This window comes from Gavia stellata, chromosome 19, assembly GCF_030936135.1.
Source record: "Gavia stellata isolate bGavSte3 chromosome 19, bGavSte3.hap2, whole genome shotgun sequence".
In the NCBI taxonomy this organism is placed as follows: Eukaryota; Metazoa; Chordata; class Aves; order Gaviiformes; family Gaviidae; genus Gavia; species Gavia stellata.
The window spans coordinates 1780789-1798586 of record NC_082612.1 but is presented as its reverse complement, the minus strand read 5'-3'; the positions used below and the strand labels follow the sequence as shown (position 1 = coordinate 1798586).

General features: G+C 46.8%; 1 protein-coding gene across 1 annotated transcript in view; it reads right to left on the bottom strand.

The window, feature by feature from the left end:
- Window positions 1-17798, bottom strand: part of ADAMTS3 (ADAM metallopeptidase with thrombospondin type 1 motif 3) — a 127023-nt gene that overhangs the window by 14779 nt on the left and 94446 nt on the right. The window contains exons 6-15 of the mRNA XM_059826804.1: window positions 12300-12383; window positions 10970-11126; window positions 9658-9763; window positions 8559-8702; window positions 6916-7048; window positions 6293-6406; window positions 5054-5199; window positions 4329-4504; window positions 3044-3177; window positions 2385-2508 (exon numbers count right to left, since the gene is read on the bottom strand). Of these exons, the coding sequence (XP_059682787.1) occupies window positions 2385-2508; window positions 3044-3177; window positions 4329-4504; window positions 5054-5199; window positions 6293-6406; window positions 6916-7048; window positions 8559-8702; window positions 9658-9763; window positions 10970-11126; window positions 12300-12383 (1318 nt within the window). The remainder of the gene's footprint in view (window positions 1-2384; window positions 2509-3043; window positions 3178-4328; window positions 4505-5053; window positions 5200-6292; window positions 6407-6915; window positions 7049-8558; window positions 8703-9657; window positions 9764-10969; window positions 11127-12299; window positions 12384-17798) is intronic.

Genomic DNA, 17798 nt, shown 5'->3' with positions numbered 1-17798 from the left:
TCTTTTTGGCACCTCTTGCTTAAATGTTTTCCTGTTGGAAGAGGTCAATTAGTCTTTTTAATGACCAGATTGCCAAAGTTATGGTCAAACAATAAACATTTCATAAACACTTCTATCACTCTCATAAACATTTGCAAATAAGGGGCTGATTAACAGCAGTCTTCCCTGAACTACCTCCCAGCATGATCTGTCACTTTGCATTCTCGTGCCTTCCAGACACCGAAAATACTGTGCAAACATTCCATCGCGTGCCGTCACCCCGTCCGACAACGCAGCGGCTCTCGGTGGCCCACAGGCAGAAATGTGGAGCCAGGACGCGGTGGGGTCCGTGGCATACCCGGGCCTCTGCTGGCCTCTGGTTTGTCCTGTTAATCTCCCAGGGAATAAGCCAAACCGCAGGCTTAGGCAGTACACGGGCTGCGAGCTAGGAGCTGCAAACCACTGATGCAGACGACAGAAACCAGACTCATTAGAGAAAGCTCTTACTGGACTGGATCCAAAGTTGTGATATGAAGATCCTCTCTGCCCCCCAAATTCCAATCATTTTCTCAGTGAAAAAATCAGAAATGCTCTTAGAAGGCTGAGCACTTATTCCTGCTGATTACTTTTTTTTTTTTTAAAAGAAAAGCGCAGTAGCTGCAGGCTCCAGAAACACACAGGCTTATACACGAGGCTCAAGTTACAGCCTTAAGTCCATTACTCCCAAAGTTTGAATGATTCTTGCATTACTGCGTGTCCAACCCATCAGCCTCCAGGGAACCATCCCTTTCAGAAAGGCTCTCTACTGTAATTTGATAATTACGATCAGTAAACTTTTCCAATTGGTTGTAATAATTAATAAGTCTTTTCAGCAGAATATTTTATGTATTTTATTTCCGGTCACACGTGAACTTATCTTTGTGCAAGTTTAGTTTGTCTGCTCACCATCCATATTTAATTATTAACCCTGCAGTAAAGCTTGCTTCGTGGCAGCAGTTACCAGCCTCTAAACTGTTAATGCAGATATTCGCATTAGCGGTCCTCCAGCCTTTCTCCGCTCGGTATTAAAACGCTGAGTTCCCTCAGACAGATACCCCTGAAATAACTGCTCCCGGTCATACAGGAGATACACTTCCCTGAGTAGCTTTCCCAGACTGGAAAAAAAAAAAAAGCAATACAGGACAGCCTTAAAATACGAAACAGCCACAGCAGAATGTGCAAGACAATACTGCCCTGAATTAACAAATAACTGACAAAACAGACATTTCTGAAGAAGTCCAAGGAGATCTTGAACTATTATTGATATGAAATGTGTTGCAAAATACCCCAGAGTGCAGTCTGAAAATGTTAAGCAGGTCAGTCTTAGCTCTGAGCGAGCAGAACGCTATCGTATGTTCCACTGGATCTCGGTCACACGACTTTAAGGATAGGAGAAATGAAGATTCCGGCCAAAACATTTTTCTCTTTGGTTCAGAATCCAGCTGAATTTATTTTTAATTTGTTTATTTGACTAAAGGGCTGTAGTTTGTGAGAAAGCATTGTAAAACAACAATTTGACTTGAGGATCCATACGCTCATTTCATATGCACAGAGATTCAGACTTCCCTTGAAAACTCTTGATTTTAGGTTTAAGGTTGGAAAAGACCTATGAGATCATCAAGTCCAACCATCAACCCAACACCACCATGTCCACTCAACCATGTCCCAAAGTGCCATGGCTACACATTTTTTGAACACCTCCAGGGATGGTGACTCCACCACCTCCCTGGGCAGCCTCTTCCAAGGCTTTTCCACTCTCTCAGTGCAGAAATTTTTCCTAATATCCAGCCTGAACCTCCCCTGGCGCAACTTGAGGCCATTTCCTCTTGTCCTGTCACTTGTCCCTTGGAAGAAGAGACCAACACCCACCTCCCCACAACCCCCTTTCAGGCAGTTGTAGAGAGCGATGAGGTCTCCCCTCAGCCCCCTCTTCTCCAGACTGAACACCCCCAGCTCCCTCAGCCGCTCCTCATCAGACTGTGCTCCAGACCCCTCACCAGCTCCGTCGCCCTTCTCTGGACACGCTCCAGCACCTCAGTGTCCTTCTTGGAGTGAGGGGCCCAAAACTGAACAGAGCATTCGAGGTGCGGCCTCACCAGTGCCGAGTACAGGGGCACGATCCCCTCCCTGCTCCTGCTGCCCACACCATTTCTGACACAGGCCAGGATGCCGTCGGCCACCTTGGCCACCTGGGCACACTGCTGGCTCACATTCAGCCGGCTCATATTCATATCAGCTTACAACTTGTGTTCAGCTACCTTACAGTTGGTTGCATTCCTGACCAGTCTGCAAAAGCAGCAAGAATGACAGAAATACCAGAGACAACAGATATATAATATCCAGATGCATGAAAACGCTATTCCTACCAAGCTTCTTGGGAGTGCGGGTGAAGGTTCCCTTCACAGTTCGGCAGTGAGAGTTATCCCCGCCGCAGACGCCACATTTATCTTCAACCTTATTGGAGCCAATCTCCTTGTCACAACCCACTTTCTGCAGAAGGAAGAGCAAAAGAAAGAGAAGGCTTTGTCATTGGCTGTCACTTCTAGTTACGGTGGGAGGCCATCGCAAAATTAACGCGTAGAGGAAATTACCACCCAACACTGATCTCTCTTACTTCAACACAAATTACTTGCAAATCTGGTGCTGGGTAATGGTTTTCGTGTGAAAAACAGGAAATGATTCTTGCTTTATATTCACCGTACTTCAAGACTAAGAAAGATGGGAAAGACAGAAAAATAGACACAATTCTTTTCAGACGTGAAATGTAGTGCAAAAAAGGCAAATGGAATGATCAGTTGAAGAGAAGGGGCGTATTTCCATGGAACAGGTCAGTGCCGTTGCTCAAATTTAATCTAAATCTCAAGGAATGATGAGGAATATGATGCTGCATGTATTTAATTTTGAAACATCTCCAAAGTCTGTCTCTGTGCTGTTGACTGAGTTGTTCCAACTGATTCTAACCAGAGCTGTTCTGTAACATAGCTCAGCTCGAACTCAGCGATGACCTTGGGAAGCTGTCACTCACCACGCATTCTCCACGAACACAAATGCTGTAGGGATCTTTATAGGAACAGCGAGTCCCGTCGTGTGCCAGTTGCTTCATATAAGCGACATCTCCAGTTTCTTTGGATTGGCAGTACAGGTGACATCTCTTATTAGCTGTGTAGCAAGGAAAGAGAAGAAACTGCATAAATTAACAGCAATCCAGATGTCTTTCAGAAAAATATCCCACTAAAGGAGCGAAGAGAATACAGCAGAGATAGAAAGGCCCTTTAACAGACAGGTGTGGGGAAAAAAGCAACTCATTTGCTTGTCTGTGAATTATGGGCCTATCACTTTGACACAGTCTCACAGAAATCAGTTCCCTTCTAAGGAGGCTCCTAGGAATGGGTTCCCAACTATGCTGGAAGCAGCTTTCATTCCGATGCTGTTGGGAACTGGGCTGAGTTCACAAAATCACAGGGATGCTGAAAAATGACAGCAGAAAAAGAAGTCTGTGAGAAGATAGTGCTAAAGCCAAGTGCAAAGTACAGAGGATTTGGATCTCTAACTTGCTGCATCCTTTTGTGAAAACACCAGCTGAACACGTATTTCCTGGTTCACGTCTGACTCCAACTCCGTAGCCACCCGCGTAAAGGCTATCTCAAGAGATACCCGAGGGAGAAACGCCAGCAACTCCGCAACACCTTCCAGAGAACTAGGACTCTGCCTTTGTGCTTGAAGCTGTCCTAGTCACTGAAGGTAATTACCGGCTTAGATCAACGTCAGTAGCCAAGACTGACGGAATCAGGCTGAGGCAGATGTGGGAAAACACTAAGGAGGACTTCTCAAGGAGTGCCGTTAGAAAAACACTGTTAATACTTTCAGCAGCCACGCTCAAACGTTGACCCTTTGCACTCAGGTAGATGAAGACCTGTATGCGAGAGAGGGCAGGAGGAGTTTTTCATGACCCAGCCAGCACCCTTCCACACGCTGCCCAACAGTAGAAAGCCAGAGCTCGACGGTGCAGTGCATTAAATGCTGTGAGCACCCACCGAGCCCTCCAGCAGGAGCTGACAGCCTCAAGCCGCTTTCTACATCATGTTCTCCCTAAGAGGAGGATGAAAGTCAGGGGAAGCTAGCTGGCCTGGAGTTGGGGAAACGACGACCTGCTCTTTCCTTCTGGGGCCATCCTTTTTTCCTGCCTCTTAGTCTCACCTGCACTCCCTCACACACTGGTTATGGTCTCTGCACGGCTGCTGACCAAGACCCCCGCAAGCTCTGGGAGATTCCAGGATTGACTTGTAATAAAGACAAGCAGCAGAACTTACAGTCAGGGTGTTCGTACGGCAGCCAGTGGTGCTTGCTGTTCTGATACTCGAAGTGGGAATTGCGTTGCTGACACTGCTGCGCTCTGAAGTCCTCGAAGTGCTTCGGACACTCCTCTGTATTGCAAAGTTGAAACTCAAAATTGACACCAGCACAATCTTCACCTCCATTAATGGGCCTGTGAAGAGAAGGACATTCAAGAGATTCCAAAGCCCTCCAGACGTTAGGTCTGGGGGTTTTCCTCCTGTCTTAGGTGAAAGTTCACACTCTATTTTAAGAGGCAATTTTGCAAAAAAGGCGCGTGAAGTGACGGCAATGGAAACAGAGCAGTTACGCGGCACAGAGACACGCTTGCAGTACAGCCTCCGTGCTTGCCCGTGCATCCCCAAGGCATATGCTGACATGCGGTGTCACGCATGCTGCCGATAGTCAATTTACAACTACAGATCATCTAAGTTTATCCTGCAGCTTGCTGAGCTCACACACCACGTACTCTTCGCTCTCTTACACATCAGCTAAATCCTTGGGATGGTTTTGCACAGGCTTTCCTCTGGAAATTCTTGGATTCTCCAAAAATGATCCTGGCTCCCTGCAAAAAGCCACGTTTCAAGGGGCTTGAACAGGACGTGAATTTTGGCAGACTCCATCCAAAATGTAAACGCCATTTAAACTGACGCCTGTAACGCTTCCCAGTTGACTGCAACGACCACCTAGCCAGAAGACCTACATTGGATTGTTGCACTGGCGTGTTCGAAAGCGAACTCCAGTTCCACAGGTTCGTGAGCAGGAGCCAAACTTGGTCCAGGGTCCCCAGTTGCCATCCTGCTTCAGCTGGTTAGCGTTCTTCCACATGCAGTGACCTTTATAGCACCACTGAGAGAAATTGGGCGAGGAAAACAGATGAGAACAGGAACAAAACCCAAGCCAAATGTATAATCGCAGTAGAATTAAAAGCAGTCAGAGGGCTGAGAAGGGACACGTCAGAGAACAGACAGCAAGCAGGGACTGTCCTGGGGACAAACGGGGTGAGGGTCTATGTAGTCCGGTCCCGAGAGTACCCGCTCCCGCTCCCTGAAGGCAGTCTGCTCCATGAATGAGCAGGGAGCACTGCCGAACCTGAGCCCGAACCCTGCCGTGGGCAGACACCTGAAGGAGCTCAACACGTTCCACCCTCCTCTTCCCTTCATCTCAGTAAGTCTTCATTTCATTTGAGTCTTAGTCACTACCACCTTTTTGAAGGAATTTCCATGTTCTGAATATTAGCAGGATCAAGTTTTTGCTGAGGATTAGTTGTTTTTTTTTCTTTTTTCGACTTGTACTGGCCAAATAGCACACTTATGCAAACAGGCTGGAACAGAGGGCTAGTCACCGGGCGGGGTGGTGTTTTGCTGCTGGCTAGGGCATACTCAAATGGTGTAAGTGGCTCTCCTGTATCTCAAAATACATGGCATTTGCTAAACAAACATTTATTTGAGTACAATTTTATAATTAAAAATGAATTAGCAGCAGGATGCCCACTAATGGGGATATTAAAAGGGAAAAATAAAGAGCTAATCCTAAGCCTACACAAACATTCAGCCACAGGACGCCTGGACCACGAGCACTAAGAAGCGATCCTACAGTAACGGCATTATCTGCTACCGTGGATTCCTAAAGATGCTTGACGGACACATTGCAGATGAGGGAAGAATCCAAAAAAACATAACAAAAAGGCCACAGAAGAGGCTGAGAATGGGTTAAGCCTCAACTGGGGTTCCTATGTCCAAAATTTACTTTGTACCACGGCAAACCTTGTACAGTTCACAGAATATCGCAGTGGGAAAGCACAGCTCCCTCTTTTCCCTTCCTCTCGCTCCAACCGGGGGATGTCGGGCAATTCCCTGTTTTCCTCTGTGCCCTTCAACCCAAATGAATGCCAACTGTTGGGTTTTTTCCAATACAAACATAGCAAAACCACAATACTCACTTTTCCAGGGGCACATTCTGTCCCGTCGAGTGGAGGTCCTTTCTTAGTCTTACAGAAATATGGGTTATCTGGATGGCTACACCACAACTGCTTGCATGGGTCAAAGGTTCGGAACTGAAATGCAGAACATTTATGAGATGAAACTCAACATTAGATTACCAATACTTTTCAGATAAGGATTCAACTCACTCAGTCAATTCATCTCACATACACGGTTACTGATAACTACGGTATCTTCAGAAAGAAAAGGGCAAAAGTGTCTTCAGAAAGAAAAGGGCAGTGCGTATTCCCTGCATCCCCTAGCCCTGAGCTGGTGAAAAGAGGAAAGGAGGAGACACCCAGAAGTAGGAGGAAAATGAGGTTTTTTCCCTTCTTCCTTGGGATCACTACCACAAGTCTGTGTCATGCGGACCGTGCCGCCATCCACTTGACCATTAAACCAAGTGACCCAGGTGACTGGGTTTCACCCATAAATATCTCTCTCCACTTTATAGATCTGTTTAAACTACTCCATTAACTGCTCTTCAATTATGAGAAAATGCGTATACTGCAGCTCTTAAATAAGGCCAGACACCAACTTGCTGAATTAACTTCTGTCTTTGCAGTGACTGCCTTGGACATACCGCTGTGCACATTTTATAGCCAACGCCAAAATCAAAGCGGCACTGCTCGTCCATGGAATAATTGATGCCTGGCAGTTCAGGAAGCTTGGGCCAATCATGCTCAAAAGGGTCATCAAGAAGACAGTCGTAAGAGCTGTGGAAAGATACACAGGAAAAAAAAATCATGAGAAGATGTAGTAATTTTCATTTTGATCAGCAAGATCAAAGTACTTACTCTTAGTAAGGCAATACTACTTTTCTCCAACCTGTTTTCTGTCCTGTTTACATACTTAATGCTCCCCAAAGCACAGACAGTCCCTTCTGCAGGAATGTTGCCTACTGCAACGTGACTGAGCATTGGATGGGAAGATCCCACAGCAAAATCCCTGCGTTTGCTGGAGACTGGGGAGAGGCATCTCCAGCCCTTCCCTGCCCCAGCGATACACGTGAAATTTGCATTTCACTCTCCTGTCACCCAAGGTAGAAAACAAACGCTCCTCCACTCTCAGTGCCAAACGGCAACATCTCAGTGTGCTTCGACCGGGTCCCGATAGAAGACCTAACACAAAGCCCGCTGCAGTCACAGGGGGTCTTTCCACTGACTTTACGGTGCTTTGAAACAGGACGGTAGTCTGAGAACTGGCCTTCTTACCTGACATCTACTGTATTCACCGGGAGGAAGTCCTGCCTGTGCAAAGGGCAAGAATAAGGCTTGCTTTTTTGTCATCCCCCTTTACTCTGATGTCTTAACATAGCGGTACTGGTGGGCTGCTCCTCCTGCACTGGGGTATTTCACTTCAAGCTCTAAGGTCTCAATCAATTACTATTTATGTTACAAATAGGGTTTCTTCCGTAGGAGATGTGGGTCAACTCATGAAGTTTTCACTCGGTTTTGACTGGCACAACCAGCTGTTTGCAACGGAGAAGGAAGCCTGCGTAAGAATTGGATGAAGAGGTACCTACAGGGAGGGAGACTAGAGCCAGCAGGTTGTCCTTTTCGCCCTAATTCAGACACGCGCCCGCGTCCCACCTTCTCTCTTCCACAACTTTTGCTAGTTCCTTTTCTGAGTTTAGGGCTTCATCCTGCCAGTTTCACAGCAAAACTCCTAGAGAAATCAAAAACCTAGGGAAAACTCCAGCTACCTGACATAAAGTCTGCCAGAGAGACTCCTGTTGCCATCCCCAGAGGATGCAACGGGCTTTGAGTACGGCCCCACGTGAGGGAGCATTGCTCCTGCTTTATAGCTTTTCTAACACGGATGCGAAGGGAAAAAGAGTATGGCAAAAAAGGTGGTCAGAAAACACCGGAGGCGGCCAGATGCGGAGGCAGCGGTGTCTCGCTGCTATTGCACCGAAGCACAAATTGGCCCGCCGGAATGCCGCTGAAGGCTGAGCCGCTGTTCGGAAGCAGAGGGCAGGCCACCCCGGAGGGTCCCGTTCCTCAGTACCTCCGAGGCCCCAGTACCGCTGTGTTTATAAAAGGGGCTTCCGCAGCCAAGGGCCCCGTTACGACACTTGTGCCTGCTCCTTGACGCTGGCATTGCCGCTTCTCTCCTCTTCGCTGCCTAGCAGAGGGCAGCACCCTGGCCCCACATCCCGGGAACTGCAAGGACTTCTGTTTCTTTGAGTACAACAACTACCGCCAAGCGCTGACAAGTCCTTACTGTATATATCTTTTGAGTTCTTGGCCGCTGCATCTGGACCAGTGGTAGCGATGAAAGGCAGCCTGCACCAAGGGAGCCATAACGCTCCCCATTGCTGTCTCATCCCCGCATCTGTTCCCTTGCCCATCGTGCTCCATTCCCAGCCTGTAACAAAAAATCGGCATCAGAGCCCAGGCAGTTTCCGCTCTTCAACTGGTAAAACAACCGTAAAGAAAACAGGTTTCTCATGCACGTGTTATCACGCAAAATGAAATCGTTCTTTGCATTATACAGGTATCACCTGCATTTCAAACCGATCTTCTTTGATGCCAAAACGCACAGACTCTCTGAATACTCTCTCATTTATACTTCGTGTTATTTGTTAATATCAGGAACGAACTAACTAGATGATGATGACTTCTTATGCTTCGGATAAAGGAAGATAACAATCCTGTTCATTTGGGAGCAGTTCATTCAGACACTGAATTGTTCATGTTTGTATACTCCTTTATCAAAAGCACCTATTTAAACACGGAGCTAACATAGTTATCATGTTGCATCTCCAAAGAGCTACCAGGGTTAGCACATAACATCTCCAAGCGTGCACCTGGTACAGCTTTATGTGCAAGTGACCTGGTCACCTCCAGTTGGGCTAAATTCCTCCCAGTGAGCGGAACGAGTAGCGTGCACTACTTAAGGAAGACAAAAATCAGATCCTCAGTGCACGACATTAATTCTTCCAGACAGCTAATGGAGATCTTTGCTTAATCAGTTATTCCCAATCTAACATTTTGTCATTCCTGAAGAGGTGCCAAATCCAACAAATCAGCACTTTCCGTCAATGAGAAGAAAGAAGTTAAGGATGCTTGGCAAGCTACTGTCTCCACTGCCTGGGTCGTCCAGGTTTCTTACTGACCTCCTCCTCACCCTAGAGAAAACAGGTTCCCTCGCTCTCTTCACCTACTTATCTCCTCATTGCTTCAATCACTGATGCATTCCAAGGGGATGGAAATAAAACCACGATAGCTTTCCGAGAGCTGTTAAAATTAAGCCACCTGAAGCACACAGGAGATGCAGCACCGTATTTTGTCGGTAACGTAATTGTAAAAGTTAAACTTACACGTGACCCGTTTCATGAGCAACAACAAAGGCTGATGAAAACCCATCTTCATGGTTGAGAGTACAGCTTCGGACCGGGTGACACATGCCAGTAACAGGAGCATACCCTGTTGAGAGAAATCATGTCTGATTCTTTTACCCATTACATTTATTTTACACGAGACCCCCCCAATAAACTTACTACCTGAGAAGAACCTAGGATTATTTTCTTTTGACTGTCAATTTTTTCCTCTGTCTTTGCCATCGCTGTCAAACAGAGTAAACAGCTCTGACATACTGGGATTGATTCCACAGACGCCTGTGGAATCACGCACTTTTATCACCACAAATGCACAAGATTCCTGTCCAATCAAAAGGCAGACCTATAGGCTGGGATTTTTTGCGTGTGTTCATATTAGTACCTTCATCTACAGACTGCCTGGTGCATACTGCATGTCTTTTCCTCAGTACAAGCTAAAAGCTTTCTGACGACAGGGAAGTCTGCCTAACAGCTCAACCTAACCCCTTTCACTCCAGGCCTGCCAGCCCAGACCTGAAGAAGAACTCAGACCCTTATCTCCCCCTGAAAGGTGAAGGGAGCATGGAGATACTGACCACAAATCTCTAAGACATCTCCAGCTGGACAGCCAAAACACGGTCTCACCCACACTCTTATTTATCTGCACTGACGTAAATCACACTTTGTGAATTTACTTCCCATTATCATCACTTCCTCGAGTCATAGAGATTAATGCAGGTATCAAAGTAGCTGGTAGGCTATCTATAAAAAGAAATCTACCGTGAACGATGCAATGAAATAAAAGTGAGGTTGAGTGCAAAGGGCAGCGAGCGTTCCCTAGTGATCCCTGCACACACACACACACAAACACCTGGTGTTCGAAGACGGTAAATAGCTATTTACTTACATCTCTCAAGTAAGCAACTTAATCGGCTACAGTTAGGTATCAACGGCAAGGCCTACCACGGCAAGGTCTACTTGCTTTTTAAAAGGTACGCAAACCGAACGGGAGGAAGCACTTCCTCTCCACAACAGAGTAATGAGTACATGCTCAGGCTGTCCGCCTGGGCCTTTTCTAAAGCCACAAAAGGGAACTGGAAGTTAGGATGAGTGTAGGCGCTCTCCCCAACAGGACCAGGTTTCAATACGTCTTTAGAATTGAACACTTCCTTAAGGGTTTGTTGAATAAAGGCCTACGTCGCTTATTGTCTCAGGATCATGCAACAGTGCAATTTTAAAATTTTCCTCTTTTCTGGCCGATGCTAGCCAAGAAACACCAAGCCCAGGTAGTTTTGCCCCAGGTCAGCTGCATTACCTTGCATACCAGCAGGCCCAAAATCTTGCCTGGTTAAGAAGATGGCATGATCGTGGTGCTCAGAGTGATTGGGGTCCGACTTCTGCTGCTGATAAGCCCAGCGGCAAACGTTCTCCAGGCTTCTCGAGGGATTCCCCCTTTCAATCAAGCTAATGGACTGAAAGAGCAACACATTAGACCCAGGAGCTCCTAAAGGTAGGAAATTCAGACAAGTTTTGATTTTCTTGGAGCACCAACCAGGTCCCCATTTCTCCCTTCCTAATACCCTATCACTCAAAGTCATGACAGCCTTCTTTCCGATGAGAAAAGACAACGTGTATGTTAACAGTCACCACGCACGCGTAATACTACGTCTTTAGGATTTTTTTGGAAGATGGTTTAATGAGCTTTCACATCATCTATGAAAATAACTGCCTTTCTGCGTATAGCCTGTAGCGTGCAGGAGGAACAAGCAACTTGATGTTAGGATTGAATAAAGACTTTTTTATTTCTTTTGTCGGAACTTGCTTACGTTCCGGACTGCCAGATGACAACGTGACTCAGTTGAGATGAATGAGCATGTAGTGACACACAGAACCTGCGTGGAGGAAGCGAATAACATAAACACACGGGACAATGCCCCAGCTGGTGCAAAGCACTGTAGTGCCAGTAAACGTGTACTGAGGAATACAGATTAAACACCTCGTTCTGTGAGGCTTTTGCTACAGCGTGTGCCTACAAGCTCAGTGAATTTGATTACAAGACAAACATCAACCTGGCCTTCTGACTTGCCCAAATTCAATGTCCAAGTTAAACGGAACAGATATGATCTTCACCAAACCCTAAACTGCTTTCCTCTCATCCTGAACAATTCAATGAGCATTTGTTTCAAAACTCTCTGAGTGTATTTCACCAGCAAAATCAACGTGCTGTTACAAGTCCTGCCCAGGGTACAAAGTGGAGGAGCGTGCTGTGAGCCAGTGTTACTGGGGCGTACACAAAAGAAGAAAAGGAGATAGTTACACTAGCCGACTGCTTGGAGGGGGTGCACCAGCAAGCTGAGCTGGTCAACCAAGACAATTGCTTCTACTAAACTGATTTAATTCCCAGAGGACTCAAAAGGGCAAGAATGCTGGCTGCAAGCCTCCTGCACCTGTGTCACAAAAGGGACACTCACGGACAGCCTCAGGAACGAGGGCACAAGCGCATTTAGAGCATGCCAGGCAGGGAAAGCAGTCCTCTGGAACTAGCTGCTCAATCGACTTCTGTTTCCCCAGCCCTTCACGTGATCTGCATGGACTATAATTACAAAGAAGATGAAGGCGGGGAACTGGTTCAGAGGCTTGCTTACCTTCGCATACCCCAACATGATCATTCGGACCAGCACAACATTTATGTGAACACCCAGGGATTCATCGTGGTAAATTTCATTCACCTGAGAAAAAAAAGGAAAAAATAAAAAGGGGATTTCCAAGGCCATGTATATGTTATTTCACGTGCTTATACCACAACAGTCTTCTCAAAAGAGGATCCAAGTCTTGAATTATTTCCATGCAGTGAGACATGGAGACTACACTTCCCGCCATCACATACCCCCTCACACAGAACTTTCTGAAACGCATGTCACAGAATCCCAGAATCACTAAGGCTGGAAAAGACCTGTAAGATCATCAAGTCCAACCACCAACCCAACCCCACCATGCCCACTCAACCATGTCCCGCAGTGCCACATCCACACGTTCCTTGAACACCTCCAGCGATGGTGACTCCACCACCTCCCTGGGCAGCCTCTTCCAGTGCTTCACCACTCTCTCAGGAAAGAAATTTTGTCTAATACTGTGAACAAATGGCTTTAACTTCATGCTTCTTAGCCTTCATGTCAAGACTCCTCTCAAGTTTAACGGCCTTTGGATCAGGGCCAATGGGAAAGGTGATTGGGGGGAAAAAAAAGACTTCAAGTTCAAACCCTGCAAATACTTATCTGAACGCTTAATTTCACACCTTTGATAAACATGATGAAGGAAATGAGGTTATTCCTGAAAGCGAGGTTATAGCAGTGTGTTCAAGTTCACTGAGGGATTTAAAAGCAGACAGCGCCTGCTTTAACAACAGATAAACCCATCACCACCCATCCCACGTGGCCACCTCTGCTATGCCATCTGGCCACTCTAACTGTGGATGAATTCCAGATTCTGCTCCTATTTGTTTCATCGACTGTTTGTCTCACTTCTATCAGTTTAAGCGCATGGGATGAGTATTTCAGCGGGGAGAGCAAGTGAGCATATTTTTGTTCATTTTGTAAAACGTTCTGTTGCCAGTAGCTCTCACTCAAGGAAGCGTGCCGTTAACTTCGGCATAGTCCTCCGAAAATACTTGAGGATTTCACTTAAAGCCATTTTTTGCATTCTGAAGCTCTAGGTTGGGAAGGCAAAATATTTAGACAATGACACAAACCACGAGGCTCCATTTCTCCACACATACAGGCTTTAAAGGTGTGAATAGTACTCTTGATTCCAAATCCCTCTTAAAATTAATGGGCAAAGTGTTTCCAAATCCCAGAAATGCTTTGGAAATTTTCATCTGAAAGTTTTACAGTCAGCAGCATCACCAGACACGTAAACGCTGTAGTATACCTTACAGAGTAAAGATATCTCCAAATCTACTCGATTTCTGCAAGTCAACGAGTTCCGTTAAAAAAATTCACCAGCAGCATGAAAGCATGTAAGGTTTATGCGACCTGGAAAGGCTTACTACATGAAAAACAACTGCTGGCCTGAGGAAACACCCATCCGTAGGACAACCTCATGGGACCTCAAAGCTCTAGTCCTCAAGGACTGCAGAAAACATACAGGAAAGAGCAAACTTCAAAGCCCGCCGGGAGTCCTCATAAAACAGTCCATGGCTCTGCACCAAATTAGGTCTGCTGAGGTCTCCCATGAGCTCTCTACACATCATCTCAAGTCAGGATTTTGATTCAAGTGTTTTTAGCCCCATTTCCAAAGGAAATAAAGATTAGACAGTCACTCCCTCCATTAGTTCTAATGGCCCAATAAATTTTGGCCACGTTTACCACCTTCCAGCAAGACTTGCAAAACAATAAAGACCTCGAAGAAATTAAGTATCCACAAGTTTTGTGAAAATAAGCAGCTGATTAGAAATAAGAGTCTTATTACTGCTCACAAGGAAGGAAAGACTGCATATCCTTTATCACGCACACATAGGGACCTCAGAGAACCCTCCAGCACAAGAGCAGCGTACGTCCCGTCAGAGAGCCCCATCACAAGACACAAACCCAGAGGTAACAGTGCAGGTCCACCGCTCGCTGCACCACTGCGGTATTTCACGGTGGTTTTTGTTTTGAAGAATTTTTTCTTTTAGAAGCAACTAATACTGCTGCCCTACTTTTAAAGAGATAAATTAGAATTACGTGGTCACTTTTGTACTAAAAAGAGCGTTTGTGGAAGTGAAGTTAAAAACCCCAGAATTATGCAGATGGGTCAAAAATTCTTCTTCTTGAGGACCGACCTTGTGTCTGGGAAGGTGGAAGTGTCCTGCCACCGGAGTATAAATCAGGGGGCTGAAACATCTGCAGATCATCAATGAAGTTACTCATCCCCCCCAAACCAAAATAAATATTGTATTATGAGTAACCGGTGAAAATTAAATACCACTGTTCAGAGGCTGGTGTATTTGAGCAGGATTTAGAGGGCTGGGTTTTTTTAGGCAGGCTAAACACAACTTCCCCTTTCCCCTCAGGGAAAAAGGTCATTCTGAGTTGTCCAGACTGTGGGACCTGGCACAATGATTTTAGCCCGAGGTTTTTAAAAATGCAGTCCCTTTTAGGACCAGCTGCGAACCGACTGTCAGCAGGCCAGTTTTACAAGGAATGAGCACAGAACTCAGACTGCCCGTCTTGTGAAGCAATTATTCCAAAGTTCAATTATTCATCTCATGTTTTCTCCCTATTAAGAGCATTGCTCCCACAAAGGTTTGTGTCAGAAAAAACGTTCACAATCTCCCTTGTGCCCAGAAACAAGCTTCCCAGGAGTGACTTTCCTAGAGGGAAAAAAAAGGATCCTGGAATTGACCTAAAGATTCAAGTCGTCTTCAAGATTTCTCTGCAACACCATTTTTTACCCCATTCTCTGTGGATTCCTTTGGAGGGCTCCACTCCAGGACCCCCACGAGGAGCAAGTTTGTATATACTCTTGGGACCAAAACGCAGGAAATTTTGGAAACCTGTAACCTCGCTGGAAGGACACAAATCTAAAGTAAGTGCTGAAAAAGTCAGCGTGGACTGCAGCACTTTCAGACTCCTGTAACTGCGGCTACGCTGTGGTTATAATGGCAAAAGAAATTACATTCCAAGGCACTGGTACAAAACGCGTATATAAGTCACACCCCAGTAAGCTTGACTGGCCTGATCTGGGCTTGTGAAACGTACCACAGATGGCCAAGGGGCCATATAGCCTCTGTTGTACTATTTCAGAATAAAAAGGGGTTAGACTGAATTCAACGGCAATATGCACAAGAAGTCAGCCAGCACTCTCACCGGGACAGTGATGACAACCGTGAGACCCCACGGACAAAGCGCCGAAGTATCTGTTTACTGAATGGGTAAAAAATTGCTCAAACAGACAAAATAAAAGCACCCAGCAAATGAACTGTAAGGCTGCAGTAAGGAGCGCTGGGAAGGGGAGGTAACTGCTAACGAAGGGACTTTGGTGCTTCTGTGGAGACTCACCCGTGCTTCTGCAGTATGGATGTCAGGGGTGAACCCGCATGCCCAAACTGATGTGCTCGTAAGACAAAATGGCGAAATCGAATGCACCCTCCAGCCAGACCTCCTCCGGAAAGGAAAAGGGGCTGGATTCTCACCCGTCACACAAATTGCCGCCTCTTGACCCACAGTCAACCCCTAAGTCAGCCCCTAAGTTACGTGGGATGGTTCTGCTGAGCACCTCCTGTGGTACGAGCTCTTGGTAGCTGGCCTTTCCAACAGCAAGCTGCAGCTGCACGGCTGGTTTTGTGCAGGTACCACGCAATTCCCTGTCAGGGTTGCCCACCAGCGCCCGCCGACCCCACCTCCACGGTGCCCAGGGAGGGGCTGCAGGCTAATCCGAGGCAATCCGCAGCCCTGCCGAGGGCGGAGGTCCCGAACGGCTTGGCACAGGGTAAGCCGTTTGCCCAGCAAACTGAAGGCAGTGCCTTCAAGAGCCTTTCTTTTTGTTAGAGGTTTCTCTTAGCTGGCACGGGGGAGAGGAAAGCCAAGTTATGAGAGACAAGGGAACATGAAAGAAGAGCTAGCCTGCAAAGCACCAGATATACTGACAGCGCCACATTCCCATAAAACATTAAAGGAACAGTGGTGAAACCCCATTCTCCTCTTGAAAGAAGCGACCTCAACACCCGTGTGGCACACCACCACGCGAGAGAGACAGGACGCGGCTCCCGGCAGACCCAGAGTCACTGAAGGGCTGCCTTGGCCCTGGGGCATAACCAGGCAGGGAGAGGAAGGGGGGGTTAGGCTTTCTCAGTCCTACTTGCACCCCGTTTCCCACTCCTCTGCCAGTTTTCACTCAACTTACTTTCCCGCTGTACTTCTGCAGGTTCTCCGAGGGATGTGCCACTGGGGATTAGGAACGGTGCTAACACCATGGCAGGGTTCGGGAGATGGAGGCTACAACTCCTTATGTGCTCCTGGCAAAGGTAAGATCAGGGAAATGTCGATTCTGTCACCTCAAGGAATTCAGCTGAGACTGCCCAGCAATGGAGGGGCCACCGAGCTACCTGAAACAACTCCAGGGGAAAGACATTCTCTCCAGTGGGTGATTTTAGCCCCAGCCCTTCTGGAAGGCAGGCTGTCAGTGACTTCGGCAGTTCACGCTGTGAGATAATGACAAAGCTTCACCTAAAAGCCAGGGACCACACTAGATTTTATTGCTTTGGACTAGATGAGCCCATTTGGGTTCCGACTTCCAGCGCTGACCCTTAACAGCTGTTTTAGATGCATCGCTGATGCTACGTTTTCCAGCCTGTTTCTTAAGCCAAGAGTACGCACAAAGGTTAAGCACAGGGAAACATCTCAGGCATTTCTTTAGCTGAAACTGAACCTCCAGGCCCGGAGCTCCCAACGGCATGGCAAGGCCGTGCAGTGCGTGGCTCCCAGCGAGCCAGCTCCGGCACCACGAGCATAGTTGTGTCAGCGTGGCGTTGTGCCCAGGATAACCTGTCTTGGCACAGGGTTGAATGAATGTGATTTAATACTGCTTTTTTGGCGCTTGAGCAAAATAGCATTGCTCACGACACCTGTATATATTTGTTCTTCTGAAGCTACTCGGGAGCTGTCTTGCACATGCTGCATTACATGTGACAAAACTGCCCTCAACTTCCCCGCTTGGGAAGGCAAGTCTGAGCGAGTTACCATCAGCCTTGCAAAATATCCCCGTGAATGCTCCTAACATCCACCACAAATTTCTTCCTCCCATTTTTAGGAAGAGTCAAAGCTACAAGTTTAGATATGCAAGGTTCAGTTCTTGGACCTTCACACCACTAGATCCAAACCTAAACCCGAACCAAAAGTCAGGTTCACGTCTGTCAGGCAGACTCGGCTGTGCTGAACCGTGCCTGCTGCTCTCAGCAGCGGAGCAGTGGCTGATGACCCAGGAACAGGCAAAGACTTGCTCATGTGCTTTCTCATTCCCTCAAGCCTAAAAAAGAAGCTTCTCCTAATAACAGATACATGATTACTAGACGTACACTCATGGCCACAAAACCTTGCTGTCAATTCACAGAATCACTAAGGTTGGAATTACCCTAGAATGTGCCCTAGAAAACTACTATGAAAAAG